The sequence below is a fragment of the Brassica oleracea genome, chromosome C7 (genome assembly GCF_000695525.1).
Source record: "Brassica oleracea var. oleracea cultivar TO1000 chromosome C7, BOL, whole genome shotgun sequence".
In the NCBI taxonomy this organism is placed as follows: Eukaryota; Viridiplantae; Streptophyta; class Magnoliopsida; order Brassicales; family Brassicaceae; genus Brassica; species Brassica oleracea.
In genome coordinates, this window is record NC_027754.1 from 30,505,401 (window position 1) to 30,526,347 (window position 20,947).

The 20,947-nt window shown below is 33.4% G+C and overlaps 3 protein-coding genes across 5 annotated transcripts; all 3 read left to right on the plus strand.

Annotated features, from left to right (window-relative positions):
* The first annotated feature begins 1,061 nt into the window (after positions 1-1,061).
* LOC106304369 (putative Myb family transcription factor At1g14600) lies at positions 1,062-3,765 on the plus strand. The gene is made up of 6 exons (XM_013740776.1): positions 1,062-1,399; positions 2,056-2,132; positions 2,248-2,284; positions 2,607-2,745; positions 2,868-2,994; positions 3,335-3,765. Exons 1-6 carry the CDS (start codon positions 1,237-1,239, stop codon positions 3,557-3,559), a joined length of 768 nt encoding a protein of 255 aa, XP_013596230.1. The 5' UTR covers positions 1,062-1,236; the 3' UTR covers positions 3,560-3,765.
* A 748-nt stretch (positions 3,766-4,513) lies between these two features.
* Positions 4,514-6,348, plus strand: LOC106303609 (uncharacterized protein At4g15970-like). The gene is made up of 4 exons (XM_013739895.1): positions 4,514-4,823; positions 5,043-5,411; positions 5,493-5,974; positions 6,056-6,348. Exons 1-4 carry the CDS (start codon positions 4,548-4,550, stop codon positions 6,129-6,131), a joined length of 1,203 nt encoding a protein of 400 aa, XP_013595349.1. The 5' UTR covers positions 4,514-4,547; the 3' UTR covers positions 6,132-6,348.
* Positions 6,349-11,385: 5,037 nt separating this feature from the next.
* Positions 11,386-16,968, plus strand: LOC106306309 (protein indeterminate-domain 5, chloroplastic). Of its 3 annotated transcripts, none has more exons than XR_001263132.1 (4): positions 11,386-11,696; positions 11,978-12,374; positions 14,273-15,518; positions 16,812-16,968. XR_001263132.1 is itself a non-coding variant. In XM_013742883.1 (3 exons), the coding sequence occupies exons 1-3, from the start codon at positions 11,504-11,506 to the stop codon at positions 15,456-15,458; spliced, it is 1,776 nt and encodes a 591-aa protein (XP_013598337.1). In that variant the 5' UTR covers positions 11,386-11,503; the 3' UTR covers positions 15,459-15,741. The 3 variants fall into 3 exon arrangements, 1 of the variants encoding a protein (XP_013598337.1); XR_001263131.1 differs by lacking the exon at positions 16,812-16,968 and adding an exon at positions 16,019-16,282; XM_013742883.1 differs by lacking the exon at positions 16,812-16,968 and having other exon boundaries at positions 14,273-15,741.
* Positions 16,969-20,947: the final 3,979 nt, after the last annotated feature.

A 20,947-nucleotide genomic window follows, 5' to 3' on the forward strand; every position in this document is an offset into this window, starting at 1 on the left:
GGGACGAAGTCAAAACGGTGGTCCAAAAGATATTAGGAAGGACCATTGTAAGTTTCTGAAATCAGAAAGTTAAACACGAAACCCCAACGAAAAACAAAAATAGGAACAATTATTAATGCTATGGTCAAAGCTTAGCAGCAGCTGGCCTATATAAATTTGGGGCAACATATGGTGAAAAAGAGCGAGTAAAAAGTCTGATGAAGTGTTAGACGAAACTTGTTCATTGGGGTAAATCCCAAATCCCTACAAGGTAAATATTATAGACCCATGTGTAGACAAGAGATTAGTATTGGATGATCAAAAGTAGTCAGTTCTTCTTTTGCATGCAAGTTGTATATTATAGCCTTGTGTAATCTCTGATTCTCTGGTACGTTGATATGCATCTCTTAAACTATTTATATATTTTAAGATAATAATAAAAATGGAGTCAAGAGTCAAGGCTGATGTAACCAAAGCCAAAACAATTTTCGTATAATTACCATTTTTGTAGATTATATATGGCTATGTCCTTGTAGCTACGTCAAAAAACAAATGTCACCTCGTTTTTCTTAATTTACAAATTTATAAAGTACCAAATAAAAACACTTAAACATTCCAGCTGGTTATTTTTTATACCTTCGTTATATGCTTTTAGCTCTTTTCAGTGTAGTTTTTCTTACGTTTTTTTTTAGATTTTCTTAAGTTGAAATAATATTTTACATAATTTGGTTCAAATTTTGATTTGTAAATATAATTATCCAAATTGTGTTAATGTTTTTATATAATGTTCAAATCAGATAATTTCTGATTATATTAAATTTTACTTAGAATTTAATATTTCAAAATCTAAACTATATATCAAACAAAATCCAAAATCGAAACATAAATCAATTAAAATTCTAGTTTAAACACAACTACAAAGTCTACAATGGAATATCCGGGAAATAAAAATGAATGAACCTTTTCTAAAAAGGTCTAATAATTAGTTTTTGGCATTTTGCAGATATATATGTAAAGAGAGGTGTATATATGTATGTATGAGTGCATTAAAAAAGACAAAAAGAATAGATGGAAAAAGAGACAGTCATCTTTTAGAAAAAGCCAAAACCATTTCAGAAAACAAAAGAGACTTGCTCTTTTAAATCCAACACATACCCACAAATCCTCTCCTACGTTTCTCTGTCTTCTGTTCTTGGTTTCTGTGCTCCAAATCTAAAAGGAGTTTTAGGGTTCTTGAGACTGATCATTTGTAAAGGAATGGGTACATGTGGTGGAAGAAACGGCAACGACGTTGGATTTAACGGTCACGGAGGCGGCAGAGTTAGGCCATACGTACGGTCTCCAGTGCCTCGACTCAGATGGACGCCGGAGCTCCACCGTTGTTTCCTTAACGCCGTCGATATGCTTGGTGGCCAACATAGTACGTTTCTTTTCTCCTTCAATATTTCGACAAAAATGCAACCTTTTGTTACTTTGTTTTATTCAAGTTTTTGCTACTTTCTGCTACTTAATTTGTTTCATTTATACATATTTTAAGTTTGAATTTTTGGATCTACTTAAAACAGTTTGGGATTTTCTCGTTGTTTAGTCAAGTGTTTTTAAACCAAGCCTCACACTTTTTGCTAATTTGTTTCATCCATATGTTTTCAAGATTAGATTTGTTAGAAAATTTCAAAAAAGTATGAACATTTTATCATTGTTTGTCTCATCTTGTCAAGTTGTTGAACGATGCCTTCATATTTTTGCTACTTTGTTTCATTCCTATATCTAAAGTTTGGAGTGTTTTTTAAACATGATTACCAAAAAAAAAAAAAAAAAAGTTTGGAGTATTTTTTTTTTTTTTTGGATATTTCGTCCAAAGTTTGAAAATTTCTCATTATTTTCTGTCATCATCCTTCGAGAATAATTTTCATCAAGCTTCTGAACCAAGTCACACTTTTGCTATTATGTTTCATGCTCTATAAGATATTAAAGTTACTCATTACCTTTTTCGTGAATAGTCACATAAAGAATCATCATAGTCACCTTTTTAATCTTTTTGTTCTCGTTGTATTTATGTTGGGTTTTATGAAACAGGAGCCACTCCAAAGCTTATTCTTAAGATGATGGATGTGAGGGGACTCACCATTTCACATGTCAAGAGCCATCTCCAGGTAATAGATTTACCTGACGTTACTTTTGTTCTCTCTTAGCCTTATATCTTTTTCCTAGTATCTTGAATATTAAAGTCCCCCTCCCTGTCTCTTCTTTTTTCATCACATACAACAGATGTATAGAGGTTCTAAACTCACTTTGGGCAAATCAGGTATGGATTTTTTCCCCTTTTTTTTTTATTTTTCCATAAATATTCTGAAATTATATGATTTATAGAAGAACTGGACCGCTGATTTTAATCTGAACTGTTAACATCAAAACTATAATAATGGATGGAATTTAATTGTTTTACAGCATCTGTTTGTAGTATGTACTGTTGGTCTAGTGTCATGATTCATAAGACAATTGTTACAAATACATATATCTTTCTTTTAAATTAAAAAAAATAAATTATTTTTATTGATCAAGGGAATATTCATTATAGTCATAGCTTAATATTTCTTTATATATTTTATTTTCATTTTTGGGGGCAGAGGAAAGCTCTTTATCTTCAATAAGAAGAAGACAAGACACTGAAGAAGATTATCTTCATGACAACTTGTCTTTACCCTCAAGGAATGATTGTCTTCTGGGGTATCACTCGTTTCCTCTTTCTTCACATTCTTCTCTTAGGTAAATTTTTACTTATTTATATTTTCTGACATGTTTTTAATTTTGTATCAGTGAAGCTATCATAATATACCCTTTTGTCTGTATTTGAATTGTACTTTTTAATATTGTTTACTTTGGTACAGAGGTGGAAGAAGAGAATATCAGACTTCACAGTCTGGTGGTGGTGGTGATGATGATGACTTTCTTCACATCATAAACATGGAGAAGACGAGAGAAACGACGCCGTTTCCATCACATCATTGCCACAAGGTATATTTTATCAACTTTTATGTCAACATGTAGTATCATCTAATTAGTAAAATATACTCTCATTATATGCTTTTGGATTTAATTTTGAAGTCTTTACCTTTCTAAATCTAGGCCGGTTCAATAATGTTTCTCCTTCGATTCTAGATTGGACATTAGAGTTTGATTTGATGTCTTAACCGGTTTGACTGAAACTGGGTGAAATTTAAAAACCGAGTCGTGTCCGGTTTAGTTACCTAGTTGTCATAGGAACTTATTATAAGGTTTATTGAAATCGGGGTAACACAATCCGAATCTTTTCCGGTTTAGAAGCTGATTTCTTCGTTTGTCTTGTCCTCGATAGACAACAGAGAAGGAGAAGAACACTGGGCAAGAACAAGAAGGGGAAGATTTGTCGTTGTCTCTGTCTTTGAACCATCATCAATGGAGAAGCAACGGATCATCAGTGAGCGAAACCAGTGAAGCAGTCTCCACTTGTTCTGCACCATTCGTCTTCAAAGATTGCTTTGCTTCTTCACCAAAGATTGATCTCAACCTTACTCTTTCAGTTTCTCTCCTCAGCAGCTGAAACCAGTAAATAAATATCTGTCTGCTTAGATTAGTCCCAGTGAAAACATTCAGATGATTTTGTTGTTAAACTCCTAGGATTTCTTGCTTTTCAGAGATTTAAAGTTAATGGAACAAATCTTGAAAATAAAATTTATATAAACCTTAATATCAAGCTGAGCCTTTAAAAATACAAAACAATAATTATTTTAACTCAGCAATAAAACACAGCCAAAACTTAAATCCTAGTCAAAACAATATGCTGGTTTGTTTCATATCTGGACGATTAAAATTAAAAAGGGAAGAGAATAGTTATTTATACATAAAAAAGGATATCAATAAATGATGTGTAATTAACTTTCGAGAAAAAGACAAAAATAGCACTAAATCAAGTTTATGTTCCCAAACTAGCACTCAAGGTGAAAAGTCACAAAAATAGCACTTAATGTTTTATCAAAAGTCACAAACTTAGGGTTTAGAGTTAAAGGGTGGGGTTTAGGATTTAGGGTTTAGGGTTTAGAGTTTAGGGTTTAGGGTTGAGAAATGAGGTTTTGGGAATAAAATTTCAAATTTTGAAAAATAAAAAAATTAAAATTTTCAAAGGATAAACTTAGAAATGTGCTATTTTGGTCATTTTAGTTTTTGAATGCTATTTTTGTGATATAAACTTAGAAATGTGCTATTTTGGAGATTTGCCCTTAACTTTTTCTCAGCGTATTGTTTTGATTATATGATTTAAATTTTGGAACTGTGTTTATTATTGGGTTAAATTCATTATTAAAGGTTTCAGTTTGATATTAACGTTTATGTAAATTTTATTTTCAAGATTTGTTCCATAACTTTAAATCTTTGATAAACAAGAGAAAAAGTTATTTATACATCATTTATTAATATCCATCCATCCAGTAATTTCTCTTGGTAAAATAGTAAAAAAAAAGAAGAAAAAACCCAAATAAAGTCTTAAAATTAACTTAAGTTTTTGGCGTCGGTGCCGACGATGGTCGGTGTAGATGAATCTATCGCACCGTCTTCCCTCGAGGCTCAAGACGATGACGAAGCTCCACGTTTCGTCCCTCGACGCTAAACGCTCCTCCTCCGTCTCCGCCGTATCTTCTTTCATCATGCCGCCGTGCTCCCGTCCTCTACGCCGAGCCGTCATATACATTGTCGCCATTTCCATCTCCATCTTCGTCCTCTACAGATCCCTTGATTCCCTCGACGCCGTCCCCAGCTCCTCCTCGATTTTCTCTCGCATTTTCCCCTCATTCGATTCCTTCCAGTCTCTGGTGAGCTTCTTCCTCCTCTTCGCTTTCACATTGTCACCAGAAATTTTGAAATTCGACGAATGTAGAGTACGATTCTTGATTTAGGGTTTGATCGGTTCATGAACTTGTGCTAATTGAATCTATGATGTTAGATGATTCAAGAAATGTAGAAACTAAGCTAGCATTTGAGTTTGATCTCTTGATTTGAAGATGTTATCTAAACCTATTCTATGATGTTAGGAGCTTGAAGAGCCTAAGCTTGAAGATGTTCTTCGTAGAGCTGCAACTCGTGACAACACAGTGATTCTAACGACTTTGAACGAAGCTTGGGCAGCTCCTGGCTCTGTTATCGACCTCTTCTTCGAGAGTTTTCGAATCGGTGAAGGAACAAGCATGCTCTTGAACCACTTGGTGATCATTGCTCTGGATGCTAAAGCTTACTCCCGTTGCCGAGAGCTTCACAAGCACTGCTTCAGTCTCGAAACAGAAGGTGTTGATTTCTCCGGAAAGGAGGCTTACTTCATGACTCGCTCTTACTTGAAGATGATGTGGAGAAGAATCGACTTCTTGCGTTCTGTTCTTGAATTGGGTTACAACTTTGTCTTCACGGTATAACCATTTTCTTGAACGAGTATGAAAGAATGTGTTTCAGGTTCTTGAAAATGATTCGGTTTTCTTTTGCTTCTCCAGGATGCTGATGTGATGTGGTTCAGAAACCCTTTTACGCGGTTTTATAGATACGCTGACTTCCAGATTGCTTGTGACCATTACTTAGGAAGGTCGAATGATTTAGAGAATAGACCCAACGGAGGGTTTAGCTTTGTGAGGTCTAACAACAGAACTATACTCTTCTACAAGTACTGGTACGCTTCACGGATCAGGTACTCGGGGTATCACGACCAGGACGTTCTTAACTTCATCAAGAGGGAGCCTTTTGTTTTCCGGATTGGGCTTAGGATTAGGTTCTTGAACACGGCGTATTTTGGTGGACTCTGTGAACCAAGCAAAGATATGAATCTGGTTCGTACCATGCATGCGAATTGCTGCTTTGGTATGGATAGTAAGCTTCATGATCTTAGAATCATGCTTCAAGATTGGAGAGACTTTATGGCTTTGCCACTTCATCTTAAACAGGAGTCTGGTTTCTCTTGGAAAGTTCCTCAGAATTGCAGGTTTTTGAATTTGAATCCATCTTGTTTTATTTCTACTAGCGATTGTTTAAGGAAATCATGATTGTTTTTGTTTGTTTGCAGTCTTGATTCACTTCGGAGATATGATGAGTCTATGTATGAAGAAGAGAGCGAGCCACCAGGAGAATCCCAAGAGTGAAGTGTGTATGTGTTTACAAATGTATATAGAGATTTGTTTTCGTTACATGAAGAAGAAGAAAGATGGAAGCCAAGTTTTGTAAAAATCATCGATCGTTCTCAAAGAGGAACACATAATGCAAATGTCTTGTTTGTTGTGCCAGAAGAGCCCATTTTCTCTAGTAATGAGTACTTGTTCATTAATATTTGCAATTTCTAACAAATATTTTCTAGCCACATTTATGTGTTCAAAGTGTAATCTCGACATGCAAGATTTTAAATTGACGTTTGGTGGACAAACTACAAACTGTTAATGCCAGATTGTTTTATGCAATTGAAAAACTGGCAAAAAGAAATATGAAATGTAAACAGAGTTATAAAATAAGAAGTTTCTCATATAAGTGATCTACTTGAAATCGTTACATGAAAAATGATTAAGTGGGTACACGTTTATGTGATGACAAATTATATGAACTAACAAATTTACCTCCTTAGTCCAAGAGAAGAAACCACCGTGTGCCGCAACAACCAGGCACGTAGCCTATATACCATATTTACATTTCAAGAATAACTTGTTTTTTTTTTTTAATTGAAAAAGGGCTTAGAATAACTTGGCTACGTTCTGAAAAAGAGAGAATGACTTGGTTCATGATTACATTACTTAATTAAAATGAAATTATACTTTTTTTTTCTTTTCGAATTACATGATGTTTTCAATTTTTAATGTAAATTTTAATGATTTTATGCTATATGACTTCTTATATTATGCAAATTACTTTTTATTAGTTTAATTATGGTTAGTTATATAGTTTATGATGTTTCTGTTAAGAAAATGTATAAAATTAAATGTTTTTAATATGTCTGCACAATTCCAAACCGTTAAATAAAAAAACGGAGGGAATATTTTATATTTGAACGTAAATGTGAAGAAGAAGCATCGAAATAAACTAGAAAAAATGTTAACAAGATATCGGCCATTTGTTTTAATTAAACCAATCATTGGTATATTAAAAGAAAGATTTGTCTATGATAGTCCTAGAAGAACTTGTTTCATTCGCATAGACAATTCCGACAACAATACCATATATGTGAAGGTAAATAAAAACATTCCTAGATTGAAGATATCAAACTTCTCTTAAAGATTTATTTGACATTCGTCTGCAGCACTCTTTGTTTCGTGCGATCTATACATCAACAACACTCTTATACGTACATTTCAGTTAAACTATTGTATCTGTTTGTCAGAAAAAGCTCTTGTAAGTAAACTCTCAAACCCAAGGCAGACTGACTTGAACAAAAATCAAACTACAGGACATTATATGCATTCGGCTTGATACGTTAGCGAGTTTAATTTTGTAGTTCTTTCCGAATTAATGTAATGTTTAGTGCCTTTGCATAGTTTTTTTTTTTTTTTTTTTGGTAACTCTGGTATCTGGGCGGTCACATTCCCAACTATCTCCCGGTAAGGGGTCCAGTGCCCCAACGGAAGGGATGTTAAATTCGCTGTGGCCGGGACTCGAACTCGTGATGGCGGGCACCTCAGCCGAGGTTCCTATACCACCAGACCACGAGGTCCGGTTCCTTTGCATAGTTATGTTTCATATTAGAACGATAGGCAATCTTTTGAACGTCAGATACAAGATTCCCTCCATTTTATGTAATGATTTATAATATCTCTTTTTTCCCCATATAATATCTCGAGGTATGAGTTTATGTAATCAGCCAGTTTATTAACATTTTAAGGTCTACTAGTTTTTGGTTTATTGTAATATCTGCTCAATTTGTTGTTGATATAAAGATTCTGACCTTGAAAGATAAGTCAATTAAAGAAGAGAACAAACAAAAAGTGAATTATTAAGCTCAAACTAACTCAGAGTGAAGAACAAAGCTTAGCATTAGTCAATGTTTGTAACGTTCGCGACAGTATTGTTATTCAAGATACCATCTTCGAAAGGTTTATAGGCTCTTCATGACTTACACACGGTCATATACTTTCTTAGATACATATGAAAGATTTATAGGCTCTCCATGACTTACACGCGGCACAATGTTTTCCTTAATAATTTATAAATTTTACTTAAAAAGATATGAAAGACTTATAGCTTTTCATTAATTTACAAGTGGCAAAACATATGTTTAGATAGATATGAAAATTTTATAGGCTCTCCATGACTTACACGCGGCATTATTTTTTTGGGTTATTTGTAGTTTATAACCGTTGTCACTTGTTAGTAATAATCACGCATAAATCCAAAATAAAATTTGACAAAATACCCATTTATTAGTCTGTTTTAAGAAAATTATATAAAATTACATAACTTTAATCTGAATTATGTTACTACCCCAAAATTTTGTTTTCCTTACATAGGACCCAAATCAATCATTTAACTTCATCTTTTTCAAAATTTTATGTGGTAAAAAAATTAATTTTCATAGATATTGAGATAAATTATGGTTTCAAAAAATCTTATTTCAACAGCATAATATTGTCATAGACATCCATTGGTGTAAATTTCGTATGCAATTGGAACCAGGGAATTGGACTATATAGATTTAAAACTATCAGTTTTGGGTTTTTAGCAAAAGATTTGACATCTCAACGTTAATGTCTATATTAAGAAATTTGACATCCCAAGAAAAAAAAAATTGACATCCAAATTCGTATTTAAGCATTGTATATATTTCCTTTTTGGTAATAGCGTTGTATATATAAAAGGGTGATTTTGTTGGTTAAAAAAGTTGAGTTTTAATTTTTAAAATATAATAATTGATTGAATCAAAAATAAAATAAAAAATATTTTGTCATTTTTTTTAATGTCCTCACAAGTGGGGATAGAATGGAAAATATTTAAAGAACCTGTTTTTTTTTGTTTAAAGAGAACCTATTGTTGTTGTTTTCTTAAAGTAATTTTAATATATGAAATTATGAATGGTAGGTTTTTTTTTGAAAAAGGGCTTAATTATGAATGGTAGTTACAGTAACAACTTTAGTCAAATTGAAATTTAGCTAATAATATGAAAACTTTGAAAGTGATTTATTAAAGTAATTAATGATTGGCAAAACTGTATTAACTCTTCTTAAATTTGCTCATACCCATTTATTACACGCTGTGTGTGTATACAATCTATGTATATATATATATGGCCATCTATTCCCTACTTAGAAGCACGCAACTGATAGCAACGCTTCCAAATCTTACCTCAAACTCTACGAGCTAAAAGAGGTGAAGTTCTTTTTCTATCTTTATATTAAATCTTGCACTGTTTTCATATTTTTAGATGTACTTACTGTTGATTTGAAAGAATTTATGTTCGAATCTGTATGTGAGAGGAAAGGTTACGGTTCAAGTGTCATTGTTATCGGGAATAGCAATTGTTATTCCTTTTCCTAAAAAATCTTTGCATAGCAAAAATAATTGTTCAAATAAAACCATAACGTCATATCATCATATGTGTTTTGGATTATCTTATGGTGGGGTTTAATTAAATATGTTTAACACAGTATTAACTCTTACTCATGAACAAAGACCCACCCATATGTACCAATGGATTGATTTTCTTGATCTCTTTCTTTTGAGAATAGACTGAATTTTTAAATAAATATGTTAAAGACTGTTTGTAAATATCTTAACATACATATAAGCAAATTAAAGTTTATAATAATTTCTTAACTAATTTATTTTTAAATAGCAGTATGTCAGATTAATTTTCTGCTCAATATATATACCGGTTGCTGTAAAACTATATTATCTTAAGAAAATATTAATAGACATTAACAGCAACGTTATGAAAAATTATGTGTGAATTTAGTTGTTTTGTAATTTAACTGAATAAATAAAAGATGTTTGGATCAATCACTCGGGAATCATAATATAGAGTTGTTTGATTTGTTTTTACCCAATTGCTTGAATACATATGGGAGGAGATGACGAAATATAGTTAAAATTTTGGAGTATCCTTTTTTGTTTTACTTTCCACATACATGAAAAATATATACAATCATTCTTCCTTTTTACCTTTGAAATATCTCTTTTTAACCTTCTATGACACATAGATCATACATTCATATAAGTGTAATATGATATGATAGGACATTTAAAACAAAAAGAAGAGACCCAATTGATAAAAAAAAAAAAGAAGAAGAAGAGACCCATATGAGATGAGATGATTACGATTGTGAAAAATAAGCTTATTTTGTTAAGAATATAAGAAAATATTAGATGCTTTGTGTAGTAACCTTTGGAAAGTCGAGAAAATAAAAAATACAGAGTTGTCGAATTAACAAAGATAACATACTCTCGTATCTAATTATTTTAGGAAGCACTAATCAGATTTTTCTTAGAATTAGTACTAGTGTTTTTTAGTTATATATAATATAGTGGTTAGTTTTAGTAACCGCTAATTAAGAAGTAGAAAATTTACATTATGTTAATTTAATAGCTAGTTCATTTTCAAACTCGAAAACTTTACACTGTTGGATCTACTCCAGCATTAAAATCACGTACGCACATCATTTCAACTTTTTCATTTTCTTCTTCTACATTATTTAATTAGTGTCATAACACTATGGTAATCTGCTTTATAAAAATAAACTTTTTAGATCCGATTTCACTTTTAATTTATTATTCACATATGTTAGCGAGGGAGAGGAGCTGTTGAGGCTTTGTCTCACGCACCAGCCACTGTCGTTATGTGGCAAAAGGATTGGGTCCACCGACCTCTGTAGTTCTCATTTTCCTTTCTAAAATTTACATATTCAGAAGAAAATAATCAATTGCTCTGTATTGGTGTTAGTGTCTATATTCGACACCCAAATTAATTATAATAGTTTGGTTCAATAGCGCAACAAACAAAACAAACTTTTTCTTAAATGCATAACATGTATATAGTTTTAGTATCCTATGTAATATAGATCAATACACAAGAGATTAAACCTACACCAAACTAACAAAGGTAGATTGATTTAATTTGATTATATAGATTCCTTTAAACTTAATATGAACTCTTAAGAGCGACTGAAAAAAAAACTCTTAAGAGAACCCTACCCTAAGAATCCTCCGTTAAACATTCTCTCGACGCTCTAGGCTATTGATAGAGTTGGGTGTGAACATTTTTTCACTAGCCTAATACTCGTTTCACTTGTCACTTTCATCTTCTCTTCTATTACCTGACATATATTTTTATGTATTTAAAAAAAATCGCTAAAAAAGTTTAATAATAATTATTTTAAAATCTGGAATATCCCATTTTTAGGGCTTTATTGAGATAAGATATCAGTGGAAGTCAAAAAAATTTAATGTTAAAGAGTTTCTTCTCTCTAGTTTCATTTCATTTCTTTTTTTTTTCCTTGTCTCCTCTCTCTCTCTCACCATCACACAGAACACATAAGAATCCATGGCTGCTTCTTCATCCTCTGCTGCTTCCTTCTTTGGAGTTCGACAAGATGAACAGTCTCACCTGCTTCCTCCTAATTCCTCTGCAGCCGTTCCTCCTCCTCCTCCTCCTCCTCACCACCGGCCACCGCAGCCTCAGCAACCCCTTGAAGCTCCACCGCAGAAAAAGAAAAGAAACCAACCAAGAACTCCAAGTAAGCTAATTACCATCCCTTAATTGAAATCTTATCATCATAATCTTATAAAATCATGTGATCAATTTTTAGTATCATTAAGTAGTAAAAAAGAGAGATCCCTTTTTCATCTCCCTTTTTCTCTCTTTTCTCAGTTTCCAAATCTTGAAATAAGCAAATTAGCAAACACAAGTTATTGATTTTCCAAGATTGAGATTATAATTAGTTACATACCATGCAATATAAAATCTCTTTTAATTAATTAATAATTTTACCCTCAATGTTTTGTTCTTCTCTATTAGATTCAGATGCAGAAGTGATAGCTTTATCTCCAAAGACACTAATGGCTACAAACAGATTCATATGTGAAGTATGCAACAAAGGGTTTCAAAGAGAACAGAATCTACAACTTCACCGAAGAGGACACAATCTTCCATGGAAACTTAAGCAAAAATCGACCAAAGAAGTGAAGAGGAAAGTGTATCTTTGTCCGGAGCCCTCGCGCGTCCACCATGATCCGTCACGTGCTCTCGGAGACCTCACCGGAATCAAGAAACATTATTACCGTAAACACGGTGAAAAAAAGTGGAAATGCGAGAAATGTTCTAAGCGTTACGCTGTTCAATCTGATTGGAAAGCTCACTCCAAGACTTGTGGTACCAAAGAATATCGTTGCGATTGTGGTACACTCTTCTCCAGGTAAATATTCTGAACTTTTGAACTCTTTAAATTATAATTAATCCTATATGATATGGGTGTGAATGTGTGTCTGGGTCATTCTTCATAGACTAGGGTTTTTTTTTTTTTTGATAAGGGGGCTTTTTTTCTTAGGTTCGCTTTCTGTTTCGCCTCGAAGTCTTCGATGCTCTTATCGCTTTCTTTCGTGCAGTAATTTCTTTCTTTTTTCCTTTTAAATTAAAATTATAAAAATAAAATGGATACATGAACACACGTGAATGTGTGTGCATATACCTATATATGTATATGACTGAAACTGCCATATTTCATAAGATGCTTTCTGGCAGAAACTCAAAACCAAAGAGGACGAATTTAATTTCTTTTTAATTTATTGTTTTTGTCTATATATTTTACCTTGGAAACACCGCCAGATTTTCTGTCATAAAATTTATTAATATATTTTTAGATTTTTTTTTCTTAGATTTAAAAAGATTCTTATAATATGGGCAATTCACGTGCTGCTAAACCATATAATATCTCTAGAGAGTTGTTGCTACAGTATTTGTTGTCTTAGACCAGGATACTAGAGGGTTTCTTAGCGTGTGGATCCCGCGTAGGACCCACTTTTTTTTAAGAAACTGGTTACAAAAACTACTAAATAGTAGTCGGTTTTTAAGGGTTTCTTACACTGTTCGCGGACCCCAGTAACACGTGGCGGCTCACGATTGGTTCGTTTTTTTTTTTTCTAAATTCCAAAAAGTAAAAAAAAAAAAAAATTAAGAAACCCCATTTGGAGTTTCAGGGATAATGATGCTGTGCAAATTTTACTAACATATTACTCGTTTTCATTAATCGGGTGTAATCTGCACCATATATAACCACACACCGCATAATTATTTTGATTAATTACTATATACATTTTGCATAAAATGGCTTCAAACTGCATAGAAGTGATAACTAATATATTAAATTTTAACAAAAACTAGTATATTAAAAACATTTCAAATTAGGAGTATTTTTCAGTCTTGGTTGGCATTGCTATGTTTGTGTGTGTGCGCGTCAATAAAGAGGAGTTCTATAAATGGAACGAAGGTATTAAAAATATGGTGGTATATAATTATATACATAATTACTTATTTAACCATTTATGCATAACATATTAGTCCTTCATTGAATATATGCTGAAGTTGCATTTATTGGATTTACAGGATCTAGGATTAAGACAGATTCAGATATTCATTTGACAATCATTCTCTCCATATACTACTACTATTGTGAAACTTAACTTTTTCACCTACCTATTTGATTCTTTTGCGTATTCATTTATATATACATTAACACATACATTACACATTAAATTACTAGTTTCCAATGACGAGCATATCTTAGGCATAATATTTGGTCGGAATTGAATAATATTTATGGTCATTGCTTACTGCATGTATACTGATTTATACATGTTGCTCGTACACATAATCATATAGACACGGACATACATCATCATAGTTGAAGTATGACACAACATTGTACTCCTATTTATGTATATACGTGCATTATTCGTAAATACATCAAGGCATGTGAGTGTGTAAGCTGTTTAAAATTACATAGCTGAAATAATAATATGATGTGTCATAGAGTAGGAGAGTGACTTTCTATCTATCTATCTATTTTTCAAGATCCAATAATTACACGCGAATCTATTTGAAGCTACGTGACATGAAGAGTCTCTCTCTATATTTATAAATATTTCTCTCTCACCTTTCCCAAAATATGTCTTTTTTTTTTTTGAATTATGTCTTCTTAATTTTTTTTTTTGAAACTGTAATATGTCTTCTTATTTCGTCATTTGATTAATATACCTGACGATCCAATAGATTCCGTTGTTACATTACTCTTCTTTTTGTTTTGGTGTGTCGCAGGCGAGACAGTTTCATTACACATAGAGCCTTCTGTGACGCGTTGGCTCAAGAGAGTGCGAGACACCCAACTTCTTTGACTTCTTTGCCAAGTCACCACTTTCCCTACGGACAAAACACCAACAACTCCAACAACAACACTTCAAGCATGATCCTTGGTTTGCCCCACATTGGGAACCCACAAAATCTTGATCATCAGTCCGGTGACGTTCTTCGACTTGGAAGCGGCGGAGGAGGTGGAGGGGGCGCCTCACGATCTTCCTCAGATCTCATTGCTGCAAATGCTTCAGGTTACTTCATGCAAGAGCAAAACCCTAGCTTTCATGATCAGCAAGACCATCATCAACATCAACAACAAGGGTTTTTGGCTGCAAGCAATAACATCAAGCCATCTCCAATGAATTTTCAGCAGAGTCTGATGCAGTTCTCAAATGATAACCATAATTCTCCTTCCTCCAATCTCTTCAATCTAAGCTTCCTATCTGGAAACAACGGAATTGCTTCTGGTACAAGCAACCCTAATGCTGCTGCTGTTCCTTCGGGTAATCATATGATTTCAAACCATTTTGGTGGTGAAAATGCTGTTGGAGGAAGCGGAGGAGGAAGTACTGGTCTCTTCCCTAACAATCTGATGAGTTCAGCAGGCAGAATCAATTCAGGAGCAGTGCCTTCACTCTATAGCTCGTCAATGCAAAACCCTAATTCAGCATCTCACATGTCAGCCACTGCTCTTCTTCAGAAAGCTGCTCAAATGGGTTCATCAACCTCAAGCAGCAACAACAATACAAACAATGCCTCGTCAATTCTAAGAAGCTTTGGGAGTGGAATGTACGGAGAAAACGAGAGTAATCTTCACGATTTGATGAACTCTTTCTCCAACCCTGGCGCAACTGGAAACAGCGCTAATGGAGTAGATTCTCAGTTTGGTACGTACGGAGGAGTGAACAAAGGACTAAGCGCTGATAAACAGAACATGACTAGAGACTTTCTTGGAGTTGGACAGATCGTAAGAAGCATGAGTGGAAGCGCAGGGTTTCAACAACAACAGCAGCAGCAACATGGGAATGGTGGTAGAGAAAGAGTTGGCTCTTCGTCGGATTCCGCCGATAGAAACAGCATGAATGTGAATCCTGGTGGTGGTGGTTCGACAAGTTCACCACCGTATGGAATCCATCATGCAAGTTTCTAGCCAAGGGAAAAAATTTAAAGGTTTTGAATTCATCGAGTACGTCCATGCTATATCTTTCAGGTATGCATGTCGTCATCAAAATCCCATTTGAAGTAGTCCCTCAGTATTTAAGTTTATCAGAAAAGTAATAATAAATAGTTACATTTATCTAAACTCAGCTCTCTTTTTGTAAAATATTTTGCCGTTATAGTTTTATATAAATGGATTTCTCCTGAACAATATTCAGAGTTTATAGTTTATTGTTTCATAATGAAGAATTTTTTATATAATAATATTTTACATAGTTTTGCAGTTCTAAATTCTCTTGGGTTGTGACAAAAAAAAAAAAAATTCTCTTGGATTATGACGATAACATAATATTATTTATAATGGCTTATGTAGTTCAGATAAATAATAATTTGATTATTTGTGGAGTCAATTCTAAGTCTATGTTCTGTATATTACGGTCAAATAATTTGGATGTGAATACTGCTTTTAGTATTATTTTATTTCGTTAAAATAACAGTTTCGATTTTTATATTTGGCTGACACATTTATCGTCTTATCATTGCATGGGGCAGTCAATGAGTTGGAGAGTACAAGCAGCCTTTGCTAAGTTTCTTTGTCTTTTTGTTTTTATTTTCTTTTATTTGCCTTTTTATTCTTCAATTTCTTTTCATTTGTCATCCTCACTAGCTGGCAATGTCACGAGTGTATGTTCTCTGATCCCCTTTCTAAATATCTCGATACATGTATACATACATGTCACATGTGCATAAATATGTGCCTTTGTATGTAACATATTCCTACCATATCCTAAAGAGTTGTCCCCATCATATTTTAAATTTAACGGTCCAAAATAAACAAACAACGTTCACGAGTCTGCATTATTGATGCTATAATTTTTCGGTTAAAAAGTAGCATCAACATAAAATTAATTCTAATGCAAGTCTATTTGGTACGATTCCGATTTTAGTTTGAAAACATGTCTTCCTTAAATATATAATTTGTCCTTACAAAAATTAATATTTTTTCTGATTTCATTGGATCTAGATTTGTTTTGAGTTTTTCTTCTTTTTGTGGAAGGGGAGAACGGGAGAGTTATGTATTTTTATGAAGTTTTAATCGATTTCTAGAATTTGTTTTATTAAAAATGAATTACTTTGGTGTGCATGTGTGAATATTATAAAATACATTATGGTTATTTGACCAAAAAATACATTATTGTTTCTTGGCAAAAAAAAATACATTATTGTTGACAATATCTAGAATTATTGGAATAATTAGTTATATTAATAATAGCATTATAAAGTCATTGTCGTGATAATTTAAATGGAGAATAACAATAACGATAATATCATATATACAATGTAGGACATATATACATGCAAGTAAGGAGGCCCATCGACGTGCAACGAGAGGGAGAGATGGTACCGTTGTCTCACCAAAAACAGATAGCTCTTTTTCCATCTTTTCTTCTTTTTCATTCTGAATATATATATTTTGTCAAAAAATCAAAAGTGTTCAAAGTTAGAGCTGGGAATTTGGGTCATTACCCGCGGGTCTCGCCCCGTTTGACCCGCCGCGGGGCGGGTGCGGGTCGATCGATTTACAAATTTCAGCATGCGGGTGCGGGTGCGGGTTGAGTCGATTTTTAGCGGGGCCGGTGCGGGTCAACCAAATTTGAGTCGCGGGTATCCGCCGACCCGCAAAATATTTTTTTTTTTATTTTTTTCTAAATTTTTTAAAAATAAATAAAAATAAAAATAAAAATAAAAATATGTAAAAAATATATAAATTAATGAAAATTATATAATTTAAATTATAAATGTATAATTTTTATTATAAAAAGTAATTAATTGATAAAAAAATAATTATTTATTAAATTTAATATTATCTGCGGGCCTCGCGGGTTACCCGTAATCTTAGCGGGGCGGGTGCGGGTTTACGATTTTTCTTTCGCGAGTTATGCGGGTCGAAATTTTGAGTTTAAAAAATAGAGTCGATCCGCGGGTTGGCGAGTCATGCGGGGCGGGTTGACCCGCGAACCCAGCCCTGTTCAAAGTATATATAATTAATGGTTAATTAATCCATATGTAAAATCCAAAGTTGAATACACTTGAAGAACAATTCATATCGTTACCATCGACAATAAAATAGTTTGTTTATGATCAGAAATTGGCGACGTAAATAATGGAATATTACCAATTATGTCCTTCAAAGGTAGCTAGTCAAACTTTGAACCAAGATACTGATTTTTAATAGAATTATTGTTTATTGCTTTTACATTTTTTTTTATAATTGACAACCTTCAATTCATTGATAAAAGTTACTAAAAATAAAATACATGAATTTTGTTCAAGTTCGATTTTAGGAACCGGCCATATGATTATGGTGATCATTTTCTTCTTCTTTTTCAAAAAAAGAAGAAGATTATGGTGATCATGTTCTTTGAAGAATATCAGATTTGATAAAGATTGGTGGATCAGACAAGAGTAATGTAGCCGCTAAATGCTATAATGGTTGCTGTACAATAATGGAAAAACAGATGAATAAACAGAAGAAAGTAAATTACATAGATATTTAATGTGATTCATCATCAATTGGATACATCTATGGAGAAAGAAGGATTTTATTAAATGGAAGCTAGATTACGTTGATAATACACAAGGAATTAAAACCAGCGGTAGAGAAGGAAGTTGTACAGCCAAGCATCACAAAGCTCCAAGCCTTTGCTTGGAAGGTACAGACGCCGAAGAAGATATGTCATCTTATATGACAACTGTTAACTGGGCATGTGGCAGTAACGAGTAACTTAACAAGACGTAATATGAGGTGTGACAACTACTGTCCAAGATGCGGAGAATTAGAAGAAACTATGACCTATGCATTTTTTGAATGTCCGCCAGCTCTACAAATCTGGTCATTATCATCGACTCCAACAAGCCCAGATATATTTCCGGTATCAAGCGTCTACACAAACATGAATTATCTGTTTTGGAGGAAGAATAGCATCATCGAACCGGAACAAGATAGGAATCCTTATCCCTGGATATTATGGTATATTTGGAAGGCTAGGAATGACAAACTCTTCAGAGGTATAGATAGAGATCCCTTGGAGCTAGTTCGACATACAGAGAGTGAATGTCGGGCCTGATTTGATGCTAATGACGTGGTACAATCAGTGGTACAACCAGTGGTACAAGATAATATTCCTGAGGTATCCCAAGTCATAAGCTTGGGGAATATTTGCATGTTAGATGGGTCTTGGACATCTTCTGCTCACTTTAGTGGATGCGGCTGGGTATGGATGGACAGTGCTGAGAACATTCAACTTATGGGAACAAAGAATTTCACTCGACTTGAACCAGATTTGCATTCGGAAGTAGAAGCACTGCGGTGGACAATGGAGAATATGCTTCAACACTCAACATGTCAGAGCTTCGGGACAGACTGCAAGGAGCTGATTGCAATGATAAAGGACCCACAGGCGTGGCCAAGGTTTGCGACAGAATTGGAGAGGATAGAGACGTTACAAATATGCTTCCCGGACTTCAACATCATTCATCTTCCACAGGCGCGCAATCAGATTTCAGATTTTTTAGCTAAGACTGCAAGATCCTTCCATAGGAAGTTATTTTTTATTGGTTGTTCTATTCCGGTTTGGTTACCCAGATCACCTCAAGTTTGAGTAATAGAATGGTCTTTCATCGTAAAAAAAAAAAAAAAATACACAAGGAAAATTATAATAAAAGTATCCCGGTTCGAAAATTGTCTCACTAAAAATTTTACGGATCTAAACTTAATAAAGATAAACTAGATAAAAATACGCAACCTATATATGAATGATCGATCCTATATCGTTTGGGCTCGTCATACAAGATTTAAAACATATCTAACACTAAAGAACAAAAAATAAGAGTCTTTACCTTTTTTTTATCAAAAAAAAAAAAGTCTTTAACCTTTTAGAATCAAGTAGATGAACTTCGATTTTCAAAATTGATAAATTAATAATGCCTTACCGCGACATGTCCATAAAAAAAGTATTGGCGAAGCGTCTTTCCTTATAATCTCGGTCTGCATGTGGTAGACGCAGTGTGAAAGAATTGATGGACCCAAAAACTGAGACATTCGAACCCACAAAAAATAGTAAATCCAATCTCCTGAAATCATATGCGAGAGACGACATAATATGCTTTGTTTGCAGAGCTATTTTTGCCGGTTGGGACGTAGATGTATGACGTCCTGATCAGATCTCATCACTTTTTGGCCTTGCTATATGTAGTTTTGGTTGACACTGTATATATGTACCATGGTGTGATTTTTTTTTTATTTTTCTTGTCACAGATACCATGGTGTGATTAACTATCCAAATATTGTCTCCAATTGTCTTTCCAGTATATATATATATATTTCTTTTTTGTAAAATGTTCAAAGTTATGTCACTCGTTCCAAGTAACTGATTCATCAAATAGAATAAATAAGCATATTATCAATGCATCTATTAATTATGGCCCAATTTAAGTTATCCCATAATGAAGTGGACCAATAATACGCAGAAGAAACTCTGAATAAATTTTGTACTATTCATAAACTTTACTCGACAGTCTCATCACGGGCCAACTTTTTTTTTTTTTTTTCTAACTTTCACATGAACGACAACTCTGCCACATTCACATGCTTTTCTTTTTTTTTTCTTATCCATATTAATCAATATAAATATACTATATATGTGTATATATATATATATAATTTTCTCTGATTCCCAAACATGAAAAATTAATTATTTACTTTTTTTGTCAGCAATTATTTATTATTATCTGTAATTCTATAAGTAATCCGGACCAAAAAAATTTCCCTAGAAAACATATATGCTGTATCCGTTTTCATGGTTGTTAAACTATCTCCATCCCAACTCCAAATTTTACTCCAAAATGGAGTGAGATATGGAGTAACGAGCAAAAAATAAAAACATTACTCCATTTATTGAGTAATTTTTTATTTTTTGTTCATTGCTCCATATCCAACTCTATTTTAGAGTAAAATTTGGAGTTGGGATGGAGATGTCCCAACTCCACGTGCAATTATGTACCGGCTAGAATAAAAAACTAAGACGTATTGCATGATCAATATCATATCAATTCGGACCCTTTTTCCTTTTGGAAACAACCAATGTGAATCAAATTGTATTAACACTACAAGAAAACAGCAAGGATTTTGAGGAAAAAAATCGTCGGAATTTTGTCGGAATATCGTTATTCCGACGACATACCGACGAAACAAGTCCTCGGAAATAATTCTTCGGAATTTCTTCTTTCCTCGGAAATCCCTCGGAAATTTCCGACGGAATTCCGAGGAACCAAATTTCCGAGGAAATTCCGAGGATCACTAGTTTGTCGGAAATCTCCTCGGAATATACCGAGGGAGAACTTCGTCGGGATATTTCCTCGGAATTCATCGATCGATGCGTTTTTGGACATATATACATCGATCGATCGGAATATACCGAG